The sequence below is a fragment of the Anolis sagrei genome, chromosome 1 (genome assembly GCF_037176765.1).
Source record: "Anolis sagrei isolate rAnoSag1 chromosome 1, rAnoSag1.mat, whole genome shotgun sequence".
NCBI lineage: Eukaryota > Metazoa > Chordata > Lepidosauria > Squamata > Dactyloidae > Anolis > Anolis sagrei.
In genome coordinates this window covers 50509925-50533875 of record NC_090021.1, presented here as the reverse complement: position 1 = coordinate 50533875, position 23951 = coordinate 50509925, and the positions used below count along the sequence as shown (strand labels likewise).

Sequence of the window (23951 nt, the reverse complement as noted above, 5' to 3'; positions counted from 1 at the left end):
GTCTCTGCCTTGGTCCTTTCACTATTCATTTGTTCAGTCGTTTCTGACTCTTCGTGACCTGTCGACCATCACCATGCCCAGCTCCTTCAAGTCCAATCTTAAGTCGTTGCCGTGTCTGGTAAAGTGGTATCAAACTGCATTCATTCTAAAGTACTGATATGGTTGGATTGGCCAGGGATGCCTTGCGCCCCATTGCCCAGGGACACTTCATACTTTTTTCCCAGATCAAAACACAAGCTATAGAAGTCCTGTCACTCCTGCGCATGCGTGAGTTGATCGAACGGCCTAAGGGAGTCTTCCGCCAGCACTGGCAGCCTCCTGTGGCTTCCACGCATGCGCCATTGCCTGGGATTTCTCCCGGCGTGCCCCGCGCGGTGGACATGGCGGCTCCCAGAGGCTGCTTGCGGCACGTGGGTTGGGCTTCTCTCCGCGCCTGAGAGAGAGAGAGAGAGAGATCATTTCCTGCGTGCCGCCCTTCCCAGGCTGGTTCCCAGCGGCAGAACCTGGGTGTGGACGTATCCCATTCCCTTGAAGGAAGGGAGGAAGGGAGGCGATGCGGGCCCTGGAGCGGGTGCTGCTGAGGGGCTTCCCCAGCGCCGCGGAGTCGCCCAGGTGGAAGCAGAACGAGGCGGCCTCGGCGGCAGGTGAGGGTTGGACCTTGGACCTCCCCACTTCCTTCTTTCACGCCAGGCCCCTCCCTCTTTTGGCTGAGGGCCGAGAGGACATCTACAACAGGTTCTACAGCAGGCATGGGCCAACTTCGGCCTTCCCTCCAGGTGTTTTGGACTTCAACTCCCACAATTCCTAACAGCCAACTCCCACAATTCCTAACAGCCGGTAGGCTGTTAGGAATTGTGGGAGTTGAAGTCCAAAACACCTGGAGGGAAGGCCGAAGTTGGCCCATGCCTGCTGTAGAACCATGTATACATTTATCTTATGGGCAGTTGTTATGACCTTCAAAGCCTTCTCCAATATTATCTGCCCTGGTTGACTCCATTCAGCCAGAACCTGGCTTTGATGTTCCTGGAGGCAATGAGAAAGATGAAGTCGTTTCCGGTTGCCTTGGCAACAGGGTTCCTGGACCTCTGGCGGATGGCCAAACAAGGCAGCATCTTGTGGGGAAAGGTATTCTAAGGGACTAGCTGTCCCCTGCCATGCATTGCTGTGGCCCAGTCTGTTGATCTGGAAAATAAAGTAATGAGAAAGTGTTGGTTTCTGATGTATGTAATTTCTTTATGCTTGTGGGTAAACAGTATTTCTTGCTGTTTCTTTGTCAGTGTTGATGTGGAGAGTGTCTGGTTTGCCCACCTTGGAACATGCAACATATCATTGTCCTTCTTTAAGGGTCCCTTTCAAATCTATGATACTGCATCTGTGTGTGTGTGTGTGTGAATCATATCTATCTATCTCTATGGCTGGATGGCTCTTTGTCAGGACTTTGATTACATTTTCTTGCCCTGATGAAGGGAGTTGGGTTGGATGGCCTTAAGTATTTTCTGTTGGTCATGGGGGTTCTGTGTGGGAAGTTTGCCCCAATTCTTTTATTCGTGGGGTTCAGAATGCTCTTTGATTGTAGGTGAACTGTGAATCCCAGTGACTACAACTCCCAAATGTCAAGGTCTATTTCCTCCAAACTCCATCTGTGTTCATATTTGGGTGTATTGAGTGCTTGTGCCAAGTTTGGCCCAGAGCCATCATTGTTTGAGTCCACAGTGCTCTCTGGATGTAGGCGAACTACAACTCCCAAACTCAAGGTCAATGCCTACCAACCCTTCCAATATTTTCTGTTGGTCATGAGAGTTCTGTGTGCCAAGTTTGGTTCAATTCCCTTCTTGATGGAGTTCAGAATGCTCTTTGATTGTAGGTGAACTATAAATCCCAGCAACTACAACTTCCAAATGACAAGATCATAATTTTTTGAGTGATGGGTCACTCCTTGTGTTGTGAGACATTTTGTTGCCAAATTTGGTGTGACTTCGTTCATTGGTTCTTTTGTTTTTAAGGTACTCATTATGCACAGAGCATTGATAGATAGATAGATAGATAGATAGATAGATAGATAGATGGAGGAGGTGAGGGAGAGAGAAGCAGACAGTACAGGTTGAGTATCCCTTACCCAAACTTGTTGGGCCCAGAAGAGTTCCGTAGTCCAGATTTATGAATGCTTGTATATACATCAGGCATGGGCACACTTCGGCCCTCCAGCTGTTTTGGACTTCAATTCCCACAACTGTATATTCTTAGGTTTTAAATTGTATTACATTGGTTTTACAGTTGTGGGAGTTGAAGTCCAAAACATCTGGAGGGCCAGAGTTTGCCCATGCTTGATATACACCGTGAGATATCTTGGAGATGGGACCCAAATCCCAACATGGAATTCATTGGTGTTTGATATAAGCCTTGTGCACATAGCCTGAAGGAAATTTTATACACAGCATGTTTGTTTTTGTGCGTGGAATGAAGGTTGTAGAAAGTGAACCATAAGAAAATGTGCAGTTTGTCTGGAGTGGCCTAAGATTTTGACCCTGGCTGGTGTGATTACATTGAAATGTATTTTAATCATGTTTATTATGCATTGACTTTAATTCAAGTTATTTTAAGTTATTGTATGTTTTTAAGGCACTGTGGAGGTGCTGTATGTAAGCCACGTTGAGACCCCTTGGGTAAATAATAAATAAATAAATAATAAAGCAAAGGTGTCTCTATCTCAGCCTCCCAAGTAGATCATTTTGGATTAAGGATCCTCAGTCTGTTTATTGTTACTGTTATTATTATTGTGTTTATTATGTTTATTTGTACCCTACTCCTGCTCTCTCTCTACGAAGGAGGCTCAAAGGGGCTTACAGTAAAACTGATGTAATACCATTTAAAACCCAAAAATATTCAAACATTAAAATAGAATTAATATGTTGTTGAATTGCCAGAATCGCTGGTTTACTGTGAGTTTTCCGGGCTGTATGGCCATGTTCCAAAAGCATTTTCTCCTAAACATTTCACTCACATCTATGGCAGGATCTTCAGAGGTTGTGAGGTTCTGCCATAGATATGAGTGAAACGTCAGGAGAGGATGCTTCTGGAACATGGTCATACAGCCCGGAGAACTCACAGCAACCCAAAACAGAATTAAATATTAATGGTATTTTAAAAAAATAAACAGTTTAAATCCTTAAAAATTGATTGAAAATGTATTCAAAGCTAAAACCACTGCACCTCATGACTTGATCTTAAAAACCTTCTTTAAAAGCCTGCCTGAATAAAAAGGTTTATGTAAGAGATTACATGCCTTCACCTTGTAGCATTGCTGGTTACAATGAGCAGAGGCCTCATCTTACAATGCCATATAATACAGTTTGAGACTTCATTGAACTGTAGTACATTACTCTATACTGATCATATAATACAACTTCAAACTGCATAATATGGCAGTGTAGATTGGGGCCAGAGTTTCTCAACTGTAAAGCAACATAATGTTGCTGATGTAACAGGAAGTGAGTTTCTTTTGTGGATGCCAATCTAGACTTTGCTGCCCTTATTACTTGCTGTTTAAGGGCCCATCCAGACAGGTCCTATATCCTAGGATCTGATCCCAGGTTTTCTGCATTAAAATGGATAATGTGAGTCCCCACTGCCAGATAATTTGGGATAGGAAGAAAACCTGGGATGAGATCCTGGGATATTAAGCCTGTCTGGAAGGCTCCTAAGACCCCCCACCCCTTATAATATAAACATATCTAAAAAAGGTGTGTGTCTTAGAATCACAGGTGCTTTTATATACAAAAACGTAAGGGGTTTTTTTTTCTGTTGATACTAAAATTAGTGTATGTCTTACAATGGATGGCATCTTAGAATCAAAGAAATATAGTATTTGTGTACTTTTTTTACACAGAGATAGTGATAGTTTTGTATTCTGAGGATTCAGTTTACATAACATCTATATGCGACCACTTGCTCAGCTGGTTTGAGGTTTTGGGCTTGAGTGTTATTAGTATGCCGATGACACTCAGCTGGTGCTGAAGATGGAAGGCCGACCGGACTCTGTACTCGATTGTTTCCATCAGTGCCTCGAGGCCGTTACTGGATGGCTGCGTGCCAGCAGTTTGAGGGTGAATCCAGCAAAGACGGAGATCCTATGGCTGGGTGGACCGGGCAGTGGGGACATCCATCTGCCCACCCTGGATGGCGAGGCGTTACGCCCGTCATCATTGGTAAAGAGTCTGGGAGTCCTTTTGGACCCTCTGCTGACAATGGAGGCCCAGGTCTCCACCGTGAGCAGAACCGCCTTCTTTCACCTGCGGCAGGCTAGACGGCTGGCCCCCTACCTGTCCAGGGACGACCAAGCTACGGTGATCCAGGCCACGGTCATCTCAAGACTGGACTACTGTAACGCCCTCTACATTGGCCTCCCTCTGTCGGTGATTCGGAAGCTCAAGTTGGTACAAAACGCAGCTGCTCGGCTTCTTGCGGGAATTCCGATGAGATGCCACATAACACCAATCTTACTACAGCTGCATTGGTTACCAATTGAGCACCGGATCACTTTCAAAGTGATGGTACTCACCTTTAAGGCCTTGCATGGTCTGGGGCCAATGTATCTGAGGGATCGTCTCACCCCCTACCAACCCCAGAGATCCCTCCGTTCTGAGGACCAAGATCTATTGGAAGTCCCCAGTGTCAAGACCTTGCGTCTAACGGCAACCAGACGCAGAGCCTTCACAGCAGTGGCGCCATCAGTCTGGAATGCTCTGCCACCTGAAGTTCATGCCGCAGGGCATGTAAGATATACCTGTTCCGACAGGCTTTTAATGTTTGATACTGTTGTTTTTAAATTGTTTTAAATTGCTTTTAAACTTTGTTAGATTTTAGCTATTCTTGTAAGCCGCTCCAAGCCCCAGGAGAGTGGCGGCATATAAGTTTAAATAATAAATAAATAAATAAATAAAATAAACGTTGTTTCGTATACAAAATTATTAAAATTATTGTGTGTAAAATAACCTTCACACTTTGAATATAAAGACCATATGAAACGTGCATGGATTTTGTGTTTAGACTTTGATCTCATCTTCAAGATATCATGTTGTATACATATATGCAAATATAGGTATTCTAAAATCCAAAACATACCTGGTCCCAATCATTTCAGATAAGGGATAGTCAACCTGTACTGAATCACTCAGAAACCAGGGTAGGTAAGGGTAACATATTTACATGTTTTCCATGCTGATTGGACCATAGGTCTATTTTCAGTTCAGAATCTCTTTTTAATTGCAATTTATTCTATAAAGGCAATAATGATGTTGTTGTTCATTCGTTCAGTCGTCTCCGACTCTTCGTGACCTCATGGACCAGCCCACGCCAGAGCTCCCTGTCGGCCGTTACCACCCCCAGCTCCCTCAAGGTCAGTCCAGTCACTTCAAGGATGCCATCCGTCCATCTTGCCCTTGGTCGGCCCCTCTTCCTTTTGCCTTCCACTTTCCCCAGCATAATTGTCTTCTCTAGGCTTTCCTGTCTCCTCATGATGTGGCCAAAGTACTTCAACTTTGTCTCTAGTATCCTTCCCTCCAATGAGCAGCCGGGCTTTATTTCCTGGAGAATGGACTGGTTGGATCTTCTCGCAGTCCAAGGCACTCTCAAAACTTTCCTCCAACACCACAGCTCAAAAGCATCGATCTTCCTTCGCTCAGCCTTCCCTAAGGTCCAGCTCTCACATCCGTAGGTTACTACAGGGAATACTATGGCTTTGACTAGGCGGATCTTTGTTGCCAGTCTGATGTCTCTACTCTTTACTATTTTATCGAGATTGGACATTGCTATCATTGCAATAATGATAGTGATAGTGTATTTTTACCTGTGTTGCCAACTGTTGGCAAAGCAGAGATGCAAAACGTTTTCTATATAATTCTAATACAAAGTATTTTAGTTCATGAAGCAACAACTTGGTGATATATGAAATGTGTCAACTTTGCCAAAACCGCAACAAAACGGTCACTAAAACCATTTTGTGAAGGATGTTCACAGATTAAGAGCAAATCAAGTGCAATGTTTACTAGATTTCAAACCAGATTTTGATAGCAATATTGTCTGAAATAAGGTGCATTTAGTGCTACATTTCTACATAAAATATAAATTGTTTAAAAATAAAAATACTTTATTTCAGAAAGTGGGTCCTTGCTGCAGTTGCTGCTTGAAGGAAACTATGAGTCCATTTTACTAAGTAAAGCTGTCCAGAATATCTTCTCCGCACCAGCAGGAAATGAAGAACCTATTGACAGCTATTTCAAAAAGCAGATTCAACTTTATCTAGATTGTACTTCTGCAGATGTTGATACTATAGAAAGGTAAAAATAGTTGTATTTGGAAAAGAAAAAATTATTTTGTCATTTAGAGAAACTAGGAAGGTACATTTTCATTGTATTGAACCTGGCCCAATATACAATTGGAGAGAAGAGTTTTATTTACTTTTAGACCACCACTACTTACATTACATCTTATGCCATTCTTAGTTATCAATGTGCTTTAATCCACTTAATTTTATTTTCTTTTTTCATTTTAGCAGATAATGGTTTCCCTCTTTTCTGCTAGATCAATGCAAGGACAGTGGAAGTTTCTCCTCACACAGAATTGAGAAAATCAAGATATGTAGTTGCTATTCCCAGACTTTTTGTGAGTTAATGCAGACAGTGAGCAATTTAACATTAATTTGATATATTTGAGGATTTAAAATGTTACAGGTTTCCTTGAAGAAAGGTTTAGGTTGTTGTTGTTTTTTATTCAGAGGTATTTATTTCCACATGCAGAGTTAATAAATTTGTGGGTTTTGCATCTCTTAAATAAACCCAGGTCTTTGGGCCTGGGTTGCTGTGAGTTTTCCAGGCTGTATGGCCATGTTCCAGAAACCTTCTCTCCTGACATTTTGCCCACAACTATTGCAGGCTTCCTCAGAAATTGTAAGGTCTGTTGGAAACTTGGCAAGTGGGGTTTATCTGACTACAGTATTAAAAAACTCTAAAATCAGGACAGTAAATAAAGAACAACACTCAGAAAACAGGGGAATTCCAGACAGGAAACAATCAGGGCCAGCTAACACCTCCCAACAAAGGATTCCCCCCAGGTAGGAAGCTGCCAGTCTTTGAAGCTACAAGACTATTCAATGCTAATAAAGCCAGCCAATTGCAACATTCATACATGCCTGAAACAGAAAAGAGTTCTTTCTCCCACTCTGGACGTTCCACAGTTATGTAAACCTCACTTGCCTAGTTTCCTCTCAACCTCTGAGGATGCCTGCCATAGATGTGGGTGAAACGTCAGGAGATAATACTTCTGGAGCATGGCCATACAGCCCAGAAAACTCACAGAAATCCAGTGATTCTGGCCATGAAAGCCTTCGACAACACAGTCTTTGAGTCTTTGTCCTATCACTGTGTGTTGTTTTTCTACAGCATTACTAACAATTGAACTGCTTTTTGTGTCTGACAGACAAAGTGTGGTGTTTCTACTCGGTGTGGCCAGCTTGCAGTTGTTTGTTCAGAGCAATTGGACTGGGCCTCCTGTTGACCTCCAACCCGAAGACTTTCTACCATCTGAATTGGGATTGCAATACAATGAGGTACAGACCCAGTCCTCCCCATGGCACTCCCTATTTTAGAGAAGAATGTAACTCTATCCAGCACATCCTGAATTCCTAATCTGCCTTCCAACTGATCAGAACAACCTCTTAAGCTTCAATTTGTTTGCCCTCATCCAGTCCATGACAGACAACAGATACCAGCTTAGTACAGTAACAGCTACCTTGGAGTCATATGGCAAGGAGAGATAGAGTTGCACATCACCCTGATGACATTGAATCCCAAATCTCTTTGCAATCTCTCCAAGATGCTGAACAGGAATTCCCCAGCACTACCTTCTTAGTTTGTTCATAGTTGGTGGTATGAAAAGCTGCTAAGATGTCCAGCAGAACCAACAGGAATACACTTCCCCAGTCCAATTCCCAGCATAGGCCATCCACTAAGGCAACCAAAGTTGTCTTTGTCCCAAAACCAAAAGTCAGATTGAGCACTCATTGATTTTTTTTTTCAAGATAAGGCTGCAGGAAAGACCCTGATGTTCATTTCTTCAAAGGCATCTCCAAGTACCTTTTTCCTCTGTGGGGACCCAGACACCTCAAATAGTTAAGAGGGGAAACACACACAGACAGAAGATACTGCTACCCGTTGTGATACTTCAACAATGACAAGTGGAAATTTTAAAAGGGGGAAGTGGAAGAAAAAATCTAATGTGGATTTTGTTCTTTATCACTGTATATAATATTTACAGTGCAATTGATATTTCTCCTGATTTGTTTATCTTAATTTTTTGAAAGTATATGCCAAATTTCTTCCAATTGTAAGATGCCATCAAATGTAAGATGCACTCAAATTTCAGTACCACCAGCAGCAGCAAAAATATGTATGATGCAGCTGCAATTCTGAAGTACACTCCAGTTTTAGAGATGTTTATATAAGAAGTGTATCCTAGAAGTGAAGAAATACAGTAGTTATTTATTACTTACTACAGTGCAGTCTGAGCCCTGCCACATGCGTAATGGAGGACCTTCTTACAGCGACACCAGAGGCACTTCAAGTGGCCAGCTTCTCGTCAAATGAAATTTAGCATAATGTCAAGTTTTGAACTTTGTTTGTGATTTTTCTATACATTATAGCTGTATTCTCAATTTCCTTCTGACACAATACATAAATTTGCTTATGGGTAGTGTGGAAATGTGTTTTCTATCTTAGTATTTTCTAAGGCAGGTATAGTCCCCGTCCCGTCCCCCCCCCCCCCAGCATTTTATAAGCAGCTTTATCGGGCTAGTAGTAGTATTTTGAAAGAAGAAGAATGGGAATTGTATTAATATAAATCAATGTGTTCAATATGCAATTTTTGTGCTTTCTTTTAAAATAATTTGAAATTGCTTACAGTAAGTTTCTTGTTTGATCTTTCCAGCGCAGTGCATTGTCTGCAGCTGTCCTGAACATGTTGGTTCTAGATGGCGAATCAATCTACAGCCTGACCTCCCATTCTGTTCTGTTGATGCTTGCCAGAGCCGTGCTTGTGAATTCAAGGCATAAGCTAGAAACTATTCAGGTAATGAAAAATTTGAGGAAACAATTGTGCTTCTTTCTTTCTTCGGTTGGATTATGTTAGCATTTTGTCACTTGCACCATGTGTATTTCTTGATTCACCTTTTCTTTTGTTATGTTTCCACAAGATTGGGGGATTGCTAGAATTACTAGAAAATCTCAAGTGAGTGGAAAAGGGGCTCATAGAGATAGAATCATAAAATCACAGAATTGGAAGAGACCTCATGGGCTATCAAGTCCAATCCCTTGCCAATAAGCAGGAAAATCTCATTCAAAGCACCCCCAACAGATGTTCCTCCAGCTTCTGTGCAAGAGAACAGGATCCAAGAAGTAAGGGTGGAAGCCATGGTGTGACTAAACAAGGGAAGTTTAGGATCAAAGGGGCGAGATGATACTGAGTTGTAGCTGAGAAGTTAAGAAATCGCAGAGGTAAGAAAGGCAAGGAAGTGCTCAGTTACTCAGCAGTTGCAGGAACAAGGCCTTGCTCATGTTGGTAATTTTCTCTTGGCAGACAGGCTATATGTAGTTACGCTATTCTGACCTAATGTCACTTTGCTCATAATCATTCCTCCTTGAATTTGGCTGCAGAGTGATTTCTGACTTCCTATCCACTTTTATGTAGAGTCTGGTCACACTTTCTATACTGTCCATGGTCACAGGAGCTATGGCATTTTATAGTAGTCAACTAGATAGTGCATTGGGCTGCCTGTAATATCTTCACCATTGGTCTAAATAATAATGAGTCTAATAATAACGGCAGAGGAATTTCATTCACTGTTAACATTTTCATACTAATCTCATGGCAGATTAAGTTCTGAGAAAGAAAATATGCCAATAAATGCTGGTACAAAAAAGAGAGATAACTTATAGTCCTTGAAGGAAAATATTATGATGTATTCAGATGAAACCAGAAGTTTTCTCTGGCAGCAAATAATAGCATTTTTTCTTCGTGTCCTCCGTGAAATGCACACCTATGGGTTCTCCCTGCGCATGCGCAGCAATCCGGAACTTCTAGAATATTCAATGAATTTTTAAATGATTATTTTAATGAATAAACACAAGCTCCGCCCCCCCGGTATATAAGCCCTGGCGTGCGCCTGAGAGGTAGTTCCTTTTTCCGCGCCAAACAGGCAGCATCGCCAGGACTTCTCTTAGCTTTTAGACTCTTTCGGACCTTTTGACTCAGGACTGCTTTTTCGACTACCAGACCTCTCCTTCCCCGACCACGGACCGACTGACGACTCTCCATTCAGGCTAGATGTCTTCCCTATGTTTTAAAAATTGCTCAGCTTGCGGGGCTAACCTCCCCGAAGCAGACAAACATTCCAAATGTCTATTATGTTTGGGAGAAACTCACAACCTCCAAACTTGTGAAATTTGCCAGGGTTTTACTTCCAGGGCGCGTAAAGGCAGAGACGCCAGACTTAAAGCACTGCTTTATGAGCGGGCCTTGGCCCCGCAAACGGCTCCTATCCCCTCCCAATCTTCCCCTGTTCAAGAAACCTCCCAGCCTCCCTCTCCACATGTTGGAGATAGGCGGGATAAGAATCAGGCAGACACTCCCACTGGGGAGCCGCCTAAAAAGAAATCTAAAGCACCTAAACAGACCTCGAAGTCTGCAAAATCAAAAGAAAAACCCAACAAACAGAAAAAGGGACGGCAACTCACTGGTGTTCAGCCCTTGAGTCCTCCTATATTGCAAAAGGTGCCTTTTCTCTCCGGTTCCACCCTGCAACTCCAGGAACCGCTTCCCACTCTCCTCCACATGGAGGATCCCTCCCAACTTCCTCCCCTCGAACTCTTAGAGCACATGGAGCTGGAACCGCAGCCTCCAGCTGACCCCTCCCTCTCTCCTCCTCCTCTCCCGCCCTCTCAGAACTCACCCCCTCCTTCACCCAGCCCTCCCCAAAGCCCGGAACCGGATGAATCACCATCCCCTCGGCAGCCCAGCGCGTCAGCGCAATCCACCGGGCGCCGCCGCCGCTCGCCATCCCCGGTTCCGCGGCAGCCTACAGCCCTCTCCTTTCCCCCGCCCAAGAAAATGCGCACAGCGCCTCCGTTGCATCAACACCCTTATGGGTACCCAGAGTACCCTTACCATATGTACCCTCCCCCTCCTCCCTTCCCCGTTTATCCCTTTTACTACCCACCCCCCCCTGACTCATTCAGGGGGCCCCATCCTACACACGATCCTGATCCAAATTTTCCCCAACCCCCACGTGAGCCTCCCTCAGCCACACTATCTCGACCTCCAGATCCCCAGGAAGAGCTGGATCCCCAGGCTTTTCCTATAGATCCTAACATGCCCCCCCAACTGGAAACAGGCACTATCGATTTACAATCCACAGATGACACACCAGTGATTCAGGATCCCCAACCAGACCCTGACCCTTCTCCCCAACACTTAGAAGATTTTAAAAATTTCTCAGCACTGTTGATAAGACTTGCAAAAGCCCTAAATCTTGCCACCCCTGAACCTTCAGATACGGTTGCAGACCCATGCTTTACCTCTACTGAACAACAAACACCTACATCTACTACATTGCCCACGCTCCCATTTCTTTTAAAGATTCTTAAAAATACAGGAGTTGCCCCGGCCTTGGTTCCAGCAACTCCCAAAAGAGCAGAAAATTTGTACCGTATTGATCTCTCCACAGCCTCATGGCTCTCTAAGATGCCTAAGGCAAATTCTGTGGTGACCGATGCTCAACCAAAACCTGTACAAAGAAATCAAGCATCCCCCTCTGACAAAGAAGGGAGAAAACTAGATACTATGGCCAAAAAATTCTATTCCTCAGCATGCCTGTTCGCACGCATGGCTCATTATGGGGTTTACATGAGTGTCTACCAGACTGTTCTCTGGAACAGGATATCCCCATACCTAGAGTCATTGCCACCAACTGACCAACCACTAGCTAAAGCCTTCCAACAGGAAGCCATCCTCTTAGCCAAACTACAAAAAGATTTAGCAAGAAACACAGCTGATACTGCTGGTAAACTAATTGCAGGATCAGTAGCCCTTCGTCGTCACGCATGGCTTAGGGCTGCAATTCTCTCCCAATCACAACGCTCTCTTATTGAAGACCTCCCTATGGACGAAGCAGGCCTCTTCAACCCTGAGACTGACTCACAGCTGAAACACTCTCATGAGATGAAACAGACAGTGTACAAATATGACCAACAACCGTACACTTATCAACGACAGCGTTGGGGCTCCTACTATTATCGCCCTCAATACTACAATAAACCCTATAACACCTCATTCTACAGGGGACGACAACGGCCGTATACGCCCACCGCAGCTACAAGACGCCCTTCGCTTCCCTCAAGAGGTCAGTACCGTGGTACCAGACCTTCAAACAACAATAGACGACGTTTTTAGCGTTCCCTCCCCTTCCCCCCCACCCACTCAACAACCCACTTACCTCAATAGATTACACTCATTCCTTCCACAGTGGCAAGCTATCACCACAGATGCTTGGGTCCTCGATATAATTGACAGAGGATATGCAATAGAGTTTCATGATTACCCACCCGTGGGTAGAATCACCATCACACAACCCTCCCAGACCATATGGGATGAAATCCATTCCCTACTTGCTAAAGGGGCGATCTCTCAGATACCCCCTCACACATCCAACACCTGCTTCTATTCTCGTTATTTTCTCATAGACAAAAAAGATGGCGGACTACGACCGATTCTGGATCTCCGCAAACTTAACACTTTCATCACCCCACGCAAATTTCGTATGGTCACCCTTCCCAACATACTCCCCTTCATTCCCGAAGGCGCTTGGCTAGCAACAATAGACCTACGAGACGCATACTTCCACATCTCAATTAGACATTCCCACCGAAGGTTCCTCGCCTTCTCGATTCAAAATTATCATTTCTCGTTTAATTCTCTACCTTTTGGTCTTTCCTCTGCCCCAAGGGTGTTTACAAAGTGCATGGCGGTCGTAGCCGCGCACCTTCGCCAACAGGGTATAACAGTCTTTCCGTACCTGGATGACTGGATGTTGGCCTGTACTTCAAAGTCCCAATTGTACACAGATATTCATTACACCTTATCTCTTTTACAGGATCTCGGCCTGGTGGTAAATCACGAAAAATCGCACCTTCAACCAACTCAACGCATCCAATTCATAGGAGCCATCATAGATTCTACACTCCAAAGGGCCTTCCTCCCAGAAGACCGCTTCACGAAACTTCAACAGGCTATTCTCTCTCTCATCCTCTCACAACAGGCCTCAGCATGGGCTATCCAGTCTATACTTGGCCACATGGCAGCTACTACCAGTGTAACCCCCTTCGCTCGGCTTCGGATGAGGCCTCTACAAAACTGGTTCATCAGAACCTTCGACCCACTCCACGATCCACAATCCCGGATCCTTCACCCACCACTCAGTGTCCTCCACTCCCTCACATGGTGGACAAAAGCACGCAATGTTCGCCTCGGCATGCCATTCATACAGCCACACCCATCCATGTCCCTGACAACAGATGCCTCCAACTCAGGCTGGGGAGCACACCTCAAAGGCCTCAAAATCAGCGGTCACTGGCTCCCGCAGGAACTCCATTTCCACATAAACGCACTAGAAATGATGGCGGTGGAGAAGGCCCTTCGAGCCTTCACCCGCATCACCTCCAACCACGTTGTCCAAATAGTAACGGACAACACTGCAGTCAAATATTACATCAACAAACAAGGAGGAACTCGATCTCAAATACTAACATCAATCTCAGCCCGCATCTGGGAATGGTGCATTCAGAGAAACATCCTCCTCACGGCCATTCATCTACCAGGCCAAGACAACATACTGGCAGACTCACTGAGCAGATCAACAAAAAACAACCACGAATGGCACCTACACACGTCCCAATTCCAGATCATCACACACAGATGGGGGACGCCTACAATAGACCTGTTCGCGTCCCCATTGAACACTCACTGCCCAACATATTGCGCAAGGCTCCGCCCTCACGCATTCCCAGGTTGTCTCGGAGACGCATTCCTCTTCCGATGGACACCGAACCTCGTCTACATCTTTCCACCCCTTCCCCTGCTATCCCCAGTCATAGCCAAGATAATCCAGGACAATACAGATTGCATCCTGATTGCCCCCTGGTGGCCACGCCAACACTGGTTTGCCACACTCCTACTAATATCCAACAAGGAATACTTCCACCTCAATCCCTTGCCAGACCTTCTCTCGGTGGAAGACGGGCTCGTTCTCCACCCAGACCTTCCCTCCCTCCGATTAACAGCATGGAGGATCAGACCACATTAAATCTATCAGACGAGGTGTCGCGCATACTCCTTGCTGCTCACAAACCATCCACTACAAAATCTTATGCTTACAAATGGTCATTATTCACAACATACACTAATTCAATAGGACACAATCCAACCACGGCACCCATCCCGGTGGTACTAGACTTCCTGGTTCACCTTTCCAACAAGGGATTCTCCCTCTCCTCAGTAAAGTGCTATATAGCTGCTATATCATCCTTTAGAAGGAAACGTGGCTTGCCGTCCCTTTTCCAGGACCATTTGGTTCAATTGTTTCTAAAGGGATACAAAAATGTCCACCCTCCTGCCTCCCCCCCTCCCCCACAATGGAGCCTAGAGCTGGTACTATCCCAGCTATCAAAGCCGCCCTTTGAGCCCATGGCCTCCAATGATATCTCTCACCTCTCTTGGAAAACAGCATTCCTTGTGGCCATCACCTCTGCCAGAAGGGCCAGTGAACTCACGGCCCTCAGATCAGACCCACCGTACGTGAGATTCCATGATGACAAGGTCGTCCTGCGAACCGATGTCACTTTCTTACCTAAAGTAGTCTCCCACTTCCACATGTCTCAGGACATCATATTACCAGCTTTTTTCCCAAATCCATCTTCTCCACTTGAGGTGGCTCTCCACTCCTTGGATGTCAAGAGAGCCATCTCGTTCTATTTGCATAGAACATCCACTCATAGAAAATCTCCAAAGCTCTTTTTAAAATACAGGAAAGACATGATGGGGCACCCTGTCTCTTCCCAGGGTATAGCCTCTTGGATTGTCTCTACGATCCGACTAGCCTACCAATTGGCGGGAAAGCAACCACCACCTCGTGTGGTGGCGCATTCAACCAGATCTCTCTCCACCTCCCAAGCTTTTTTGCATGGAGTTCCGTTGGACCAGATCTGTAGAGCAGCGACGTGGTCTACACCATCCACGTTCGCATCACATTACAAGCTGGATGTATTGGCCAAGAAGGATGCAGCCTTCGGCAGAGCCGTACTTTTTTCCTGCGTGGCATGACCCACCTCCAGGTCAGTAGCTTGCTATTCACCCATAGGTGTGCATTTCACGGAGGACACGAAGAAAAAATAAAGGTTGCTCACCTGTAACCGTATTTCTTCGAGTGTCCATCCGTGAAATTCACACAACCCGCCCATCCTCCCCTCTGTCATGCCTCTTTTTACCATCTATTTGGCGCTATGGGAACTACCTCTCAGGCGCACGCCAGGGCTTATATACCGGGGGGGCGGAGAGTGGGCGGGGCTTGTGTTTATTCATTAAAATAATCATTTAAAAATTCATTGAATATTCTAGAAGTTCCGGATTGCTGCGCATGCGCAGGGAGAACCCATAGGTGTGAATTTCACGGATGGACACTCGAAGAAATACGGTTACAGGTGAGCAACCTTTATATATCACTGATCAGGATCATGAGTCCAGATATTGGCAGTTCACACCAACGTGGACTGTGCATACTACCATAGATGCCATTGCAGTCCAACAACATCCATAGACCCACCCACCCACCCACAGAGAGAGAGAGAGTTTTTTGCTTATAGTGCTTGTGTTGTATTGACATTTTCATGTAGCGTGCAGAAGATCTTATGAGTAACAGATATAAATTTTGGATTGAAAAATTATCTGGGGATTTTATATCAAGAACAGTATGTCACCGCCATAGGGTTTAAATGTTGAGGTGTAGGTTTTCTCAGCTAACTAAAATTCAGAGTCTCTTGTACTGTTCTAATAAATCAAACAATAGGCATGTGTCTGTATCAAGGCAAGTTCTTGTTCAGCTGCTGTCAATTGAACTTCTGCATTTCATTGACATTAGTAAAAAAAAAAAACAACCATAGCTTTACATCCCAACCATAGCTTTACAATAATCCAGCAGTTATTATTAATGAAAGCAATTATGTTTTTACAATTAATATACTTTTTAAAACTGTCATTTAGAAATTTGACTCAAAACCTCTTTTTGCTCATCAATTCAAAAGCTGTTATTATTAGTTGAACAAATGCCCCTAGGAAGGGGTCACAGCATAGGAAGGTTGAGAACTACTGCCTTAGATAGAAGCAGCAACCTCTGTGGGTCCTACTCTTGGCGAGGGGGGAGCCTTTCGGAACCCCAACATTGAGCTAAGGAGACTCCATTTGGAATCAGCTCCCACATTTTGAGAAGCTCTACTCTAGAAAACTGGATTAAAAAATTCCAAGTGTATTGGCACCAAAATATAATTCAAAACTGCTTGAATCAAACATTGACCCTGATATTTGAGACTTGATGCTTTCCTTGCATAACTATCACTCCCTCATCTACTTCTTAATCTTTTTTTCATGTCACTCGACCTTTGGCTTAATTCAGATGTAATGTATACGTCATTGTCGTGAGTGAGAGTAGACTGAAAGCCTATTGGGATGCTCCCCTTTGTTTCATATCCCTCTGGAATATACTAGATGGTATCTTCTTACAGTTTTTTGTTGGGAAACTTGTTTGTTCAGACTATAATTAGCTTTTTCAGATTGGCTTCATGATTTGAAGTACTTAGTTTTATTTTGAAATCTAACCAGAATTTGTAAACATGCATAAAGAAAGGGAGAGCACATGGCTTTTTCAAAGGCACATCTTTGCTGACCCCGAAAACAGTTTTGGTCCGGTGCCCCAGATGCTAGATCAAACACTCTTGGCGACTAGATAGTGAATACCTGAGCCATCTCAGAGGGAAGGAGTCCCTGCTGTTCAGCTATGAGAAACACGGTTCAGCACTGGACAGGCATCCTAAATGCCATCCTTTTTCCTCTGTGTCATGGCTCCCTCCCCACACTCGAATCTTCGGGTGTGCTTGCTGGATTCACCCAGTGCATGGTTCATGAAAGTGGCTGGGAGAGATCTGGAGAAAGTCCTGCTCTCTCTCCAGCCAATCTCCTTGGTGAGGACGCAGTCTTGCAAATTGTTACCTGTCCATCCAAGAATAGGTAGGTGGGTTTGTCTGCCTGGCAACAGCTGTGATATGGGGGGAGGGGACAGGAAGGGACTGCTGTCCTGCATTCCTGGGCTGCCTGAGTCTGGGGAGTGTAGGATGACTGTCAAGACAGCTGTGACTAGTTCTAGTTAAGAACTGGCCCAACTGTCTTGACATTTCCTAACTCAGCCCTTCACAACTTGCAACCCTCCAGATGTTTGAGCCTCCAATGCCCAGAGGCCCCAGCAAGGTTGTCCAATGGCCAGGAATTCTGGAAGCTGAAGACTAAAACACCTGGAGGGCTGCAAGTTGTGCAGGCCTGCTCTAACCAAGGGACTACCCAAATCCTGTCTCAGGATTTAGGTTACCCCTCAAATTATCTTAACTCATGGGATGAGTTGTGTTAAGCTGCTTTCTCTTGGGTTAACACAGATCAGCTCTTAAATGGTATAGATGTTCCTCAAGGCTCATAACTGCTCAGCATTTTAACACTAAACCTTAGTTTAGCGTTAGAGGTGAATGATGTGTTATTTCTCTCAGTGGAATGGGCCCTTAAAAAGAATGTATATATTTATTTACCATATTTATACCCCATCCTTCTCACCCCAGAGCCAAGGCAGCCAAGAATGGCAGTGTTCAAAAGGGATACTGTAACCCTTCAGAAGCACTTATGTTTATCACAATTGGTTTGTCATTCTGTGCTCCCTCTTGACTGCTGTTTTTTATTTATATTATTTTATTTATTTTGTTTTGCAAGTTGTGGGTGACAAAATCCATAAAAGCTGGAGCAATGTCAGCTGCATAGGTGGTAAATAGTTTTCATGTTGCAAATCTTCTAAAGCTTTATGGGTTCCTGCATGAAGTATAAAAATGTTAAAGAGTTGACTTCTCTAACAAGGTCCTCTGTATATATGATGTACCTTATTTTATTCAGCTTGATAGCATAAGTCACATTTCGTTGTGTTCTGTGCAAGACGACGCAATATCTCTTTTGACAGGTGTTTCTAGAACAGTTTTAATAAACTGCATCCAACTGTTCTGTGAGATATTTTTGCCCTCGGATCGTGCAGTTCCTTAGCACCATTTGATGCCTTCTACAGGGCATGCTATTATGTAATTGCTTTGCACTGAGCAGACACAACAAAGTCAGCACAGACGTGTATATGCATCAGCTAATTAAATTGCCCATTAGGAGCCTGCAGTTGTGTTCTGATTCTTTTTGAAAACCTCTGTCTTTATTTCAGTGACATATTTATTTATCATGTCACCTTTGCAGTCATTTCGAAAACAATCTGTAGATTAAACAGGTCCACAGTCCTGTTTTTGGATTGTCAGTTTTCATAGAACAGTCATATGATTTTTGGTGTAATTCCTTTAGCCCCTATTTCCATTCTTGGACTTTGACCATTCTTGGACTATTATAGCAGCCCTACCTAGTCAATTTTAAACAGTGAATTTTAGCCTTATCTTTTATTCGTATTGATGTCAGTCTTTGTTTGGTGTATTTTAATATATGCATTTCAACAGTACATATTTATATTTTGACTGTGTGTTTTAACCATATTGTATCATACCATAAGGAGAAGTGGATATTATTATTATGATTTGAAACACAACGAGATGAGTCCACAGCAGACAAGATCACTTTGCTGGCTGTTGTATTGGATCACACGTCGGCCACTTCCCAAGTATATAATGCATGTAGATCCCAGTAAGGTGGCAGCTGGCAGATGGTAATTTTGTCAGCGTTGATTGTGTTTAAGTGCAAGCCAAGGTCTTTAGGCACTGCACCCAGTGTGCCGATCACCACTGGGACCACCTTGACTGGCTTGTGCCAGAGTCTTTGCAGTTCGATCTTTAAATCCTCATATCGTGTCCACAGTCCTGTTTTTGGATTGTCAGTTTTCATAGAACAGTCATATGATTTTTTTTTGGTGTAATTCATTTAGCCCCTGTTTCCATTCTTGGACTTTGACCATTCTTGGACTATTACAACAGCCCTACCTAGTCAATTTTAAACTGTGAATTTATCTTTTATTCGTATTGGTTTCAGTCTTTGTTCGGTGTATTTTAATTAATACTTTTTAATAGTACAGATTTATATTTTACCTGTGTGTTTTAACCATATTGTACCCTGCCTCATACCATGAGGAGAAGTGGGTATTATCATCATCATCATCATTTCTATTATTATTTCTATTACTAATTATCGTGTTTCTTTATACCAATGGCAGTAGCTTCCCAGGGTTTTAGACATGGAGAGGACTGAACCTGTGGCCTAAATCCAATTCCTGGACTCACCAAATCGATACAGTTTCCATAATGGTTAAATTAGCATTGAGTAATTGATTCTAGATGGTTGGGACTAGCAGTTTCATTTACGTTTGAATGTTCTGCATATACAAAGTATGCAGTGTGTTGTTAAACTATAGCTTTTCTTTTTACTGTAGAGTTCCCATTCTGGCTATCTGTTATGTCTGTAACCTTTGTAGATCATGCTTTTTTTGGTAAATTGTAGTGATTTTCCTTATCAGGAAGTTCTTCCCCTTATAATAATAATAATCTAGAACTATCTTGCTAACATACACGTGCCAATGTGTTACTGTCCAAATAGTGGATTTAATGTTTCCAAATATCTTTCATTCCCACTTGCAGACATTGCCCTGGTGGACTTTGCGGTGTGTGACTGTCCATCAGCAATTGTTAGAAGAAAGATCGCCCGAACTTTTTGCAGTTGCCCAGACCTGCATACAACAAGGTATATTTAAACTGATATTGATATTAATAGGTGATCAAATGTTGCATTCTTTTCAGATGAGTATTCTTGTCTTAAATGGTAGATTATTGATGAATTTCAGTATTTAAACAGGAAGCTGGTTCATAAAAAATGAACTCATTTTATAACTTCTTTTTAATTTGAAATTTCTGCTAACAGTTGAATTTTAATGCATATTGGTAACGTCATATCTAGCCATTATCTGAGAGCTCTTTGTGTGTTTGGAATGATTTAATATAGTTGTGATAGAGATAAGCACCTTGGCTTCATGTACAAAAAGCAAACCCTTGTGTTGATTGAGATGTCCCCATCAGAGAAAGTTCAGTAACTTGGTGTAGATGAAATGTACCCAGAAGATAAAATGTGGAGATAATTCTGTGATAAGAAGGGACCCAAGGGTGATTTTTCTTACTTCCAGTAGATTGTAAAAAAAAAAAAACTTAGACGTGAAACATATATAGAAATTAATGGTCTTAAATATGTTGAAATGAATATTGCTGGGATCTGTGAGCTTCTAATATTCAATAAGAATTGCACGTGAACCATTACCATATTTCATAGTCTAATAGTATGGCATGATAGGATCCTGAAATTGGTTTCTTGCCTTCCCTTATTTGATTAGGAAATGTGTGAAGGCTTTCCTCTTCGGAGCAGCTTTTAACTGAAGCCAGGCACATTATTAAAATTGAAATATGGAAATTTTATACTCTTCTATCTTTAATGTTTAAACCATAGACAGTTTTAAGCATCACTGAAGATTACACATGGGTTTTAATTAACGGTTTTAATGTTTGCATGGACATTTTTGAATGTGTTGTGAGCTGCGAAAGCTGAGAAAGGCGGCAAAGAAATCTCATAAATAAATAAATAAATACCACATTAACGTTAAAGCCAGCTGGGTCTAGGCTCGCTCTCCTGTCTCCTCAGAGGTAAGACAGTTTATTTAAAAAGTACAAACAGAGTTGGCTGGGGTGTTGTGTGGTTTCTGGGCTGTATGGTTGTGTTCTAGCAGAATTTTCTCCTGATGTTTTGCCTGCCTTTGTGGCTGGTATCTTCAGAGGATCTGTGGCATCTTCAGAGAAGTTGGCTGGGCCTGGGCTGGCTCCATTTGTATTTCTTTTTTAAAAAACTGTCTTACCTCCATGGAGGCAGGAGGGAGAAAAGAGAGCCCCAGACCTAGCAGTCTACTTACAGTTTTAAAAAGAAATAAAAACTGGCGCTCCCTGGGTCTTCATCCTCCTCAGAAGTAAGAGAGGGCAAGCCTCAAACCCATCTGACACAATTTATTTCTTGGCATAATGGTCTCAACCTTCTTTTTTTCCAAAGAAGGTTGCGTGGTGAATTGCCTTTAGAAGGATGCAGTTAATGTACTTAGTGCTAGTGTATTACAATAATTGGAATGTTGCTTTTAGCAAGCAGTATGAAATAGTCTTCTTGTGTATCATTATAAAAACCAGCTGAAGAAAACCATTAGTAATGTCTCAGTTAAAATAATGGAAAAGTAACAGATCCTTTAAAGTTAAAAGTTGCGCAGTTAGGGCCTATCCAAATACTGTTAACCTCATTTAGAAAGTTCTGTAATTAACACTTTTTAATTGATAGCCCTATTTATATGCATTTCTTATTGAGTTTAGTTCCATATCTTTCCTGGGTTGAAACCAAGTAAGATTTTTTTTTTGGGCGGGGGGTAACATTTCAAAATGCCAAAACAGAATTACTGTATCTGTCTAGCAGCCAAAACCACTTCAGGAACTACCATTTTAATTTAGAAATTCAGCCTGGATTTTTAATCTTTTCAATTTTCATGGATGCAGATTAGATTAAAAATACTGCGTAAATTAAAATAAAGCCACTAGAATACATTTTTATTCAACACTAGCCATCCCTGCCACACATTGCTGTGGTCCAGTCTGTGTATATGTGTTTTGTGTGTGTATATATGTGGTTTTCACATCCATTGTAATATATTATTTATTTTTTTGGCTTTTTAAATCTCTTCTGCTGTGTTTTTCAGTGTTTTTATGAGTGATGGCCACTTGTTGGCCTGATATTTGTATTGTGTCCAAATTTGGTGTCAATTTGCCCAGTGGTTTTTGATTTATGTGAATCCCACAAACAAACATTACATTTTTTATTTATATAGATAAGAACAGCACTGCACGATCAGTTTAAACTCCTGTCCTTTTTTCCACAAAAGCCCAGGAGAAAATACTTAAATACCACAAACGGTTCTGTAAACTGCTCTGATTCCCATTCTGGCTTTTCCCTAATTCTGTTTTTAAAAAACAGAATAAAGAATGGTGTATTCAAGATTGAATTTCACTGAGCTTCAAAATGCAGATGACTCTGGACATCTGCTAAGTTTCGTGTGCAATCAGTCTGAGTGCCTGAGTGTATTTTTCTTTATTGTTTTGTCTGTAAGGGTATTCTGCAACCATTTAAAGCTTGCATACAGCATTATTTGAACTATTATTTCATTGATTTATAGTCTGCCTTTCTCCTGATAATGGGACTCAAGATTATTCAAAACAATACAAGTTAAAAACAGCACAACCACCAAAATAAAAGTATAAATATAAGATTAAAAAGTTAAACTGTTTATAAATTTAAAAGTTAAATACTAAGATGAGTTGAAAACTGCATAGAGGCCATTTAAAAATATTCAAAACATTACCACACAACATCAGTAGCCTATGCATCACAAAGTTTAAGATCATCTGGAGAGTCCCTGCTCTCAATCCCACCGCCTTCACAATTGGTGGTGATGTGGGACAGGGCCTTCTCAGCACTGGCCCCCTATCTGTGGAATTCCCTCCCCGGGGACATCAGATTAGCCACCTCCCTCCTGTCCTTTAGAAGGAAACTCAAGACTTGGTTGTTGGACCAAGCGTTTGATCATTAATGGCATCAAATGCAAAGAAGACACAAGCAATTTGAAGTGACAATGAATTGACCCGGACTTTAGTTTTAACTGGTGTGTTTTTAACAACTGTTCATTTAATGTTTGTTTCAATGAATTGGTTGAATGTTTTTCTAATTGTGATGGCACTGAATGGTGTTTGCTGTGAGGCCGCCACGAGTCCCCCCTTGGGGGTGAGAAAGGCGGGGTACAAGTGTATGAAATAATAAATAAATAAATAAATAAATAAACCCTTGCCAATTTGTCGAGGCTTGGCAGAAAAAAAAGTTTTATAGGCCTCCGGAAGGAGAGCAAGGACGAGGGCTATCCTTTAATGCATCTATGCTACAGAATTAATGCAGTCTAACACAGTTTTAGTGCCATGGTTCAAAGCAGTAGTTTTACATCTGTCTCTTCTCTGCCAAAGACTGCTGGTTCTTCATCAAAATACAACTGTATGACTCCATAACATTGAGCCATGGCAGTGAAGGTAGTGTTGAATTGCATGAATTCTGCAGTGTAGACGCACCCCTGGTTTTTCTAGGAAAGACATTCCATAGTTTGGGAGCAGCCACTGAGAAGGCCCTCTCCCTTGTTCGCGTTAAGCAAACTTGAGAATGTGCTGTGACAGAAAGAAGGACCTCTCCAGATAGCCTTGCAGCCCTAAACATTGTCTTCGACACAACAGAGGTCCACAAATGTGCCAGCGTACCTGTTAATTTGTTCTTTTTTAGACCAGGGACCACTTGACCAGGGACCACTCTCCAGCATTTATAGTACCAAAACGGGTACAAATCAGTTTTTGGTCAACTTTAGATTCACTTTGGTTATTTGGGGTTCTGATTCAGAAAATTGCATTGGATAGATCACATCAGCTCTAGTTTCTGTTTCAGAACATATGCCATCCGGT

General features: G+C 42.7%; 1 protein-coding gene across 2 annotated transcripts in view; it reads left to right on the top strand.

Moving 5' to 3' along the window:
• The first annotated feature begins 468 nt into the window (after positions 1-468).
• The window catches only part of TTC27 (tetratricopeptide repeat domain 27), a 102279-nt gene continuing 78796 nt past the window's right edge, over positions 469-23951 (top strand). For both annotated transcript variants that reach the window (XM_060754004.2, XM_060754002.2), the window contains exons 1-5: positions 469-644; positions 6155-6335; positions 7474-7603; positions 8980-9120; positions 20022-20124. In XM_060754004.2, the coding sequence (XP_060609987.2) occupies positions 554-644; positions 6155-6335; positions 7474-7603; positions 8980-9120; positions 20022-20124 (646 nt within the window). In that variant the 5' untranslated portion in view covers positions 469-553. The remainder of the gene's footprint in view (positions 645-6154; positions 6336-7473; positions 7604-8979; positions 9121-20021; positions 20125-23951) is intronic.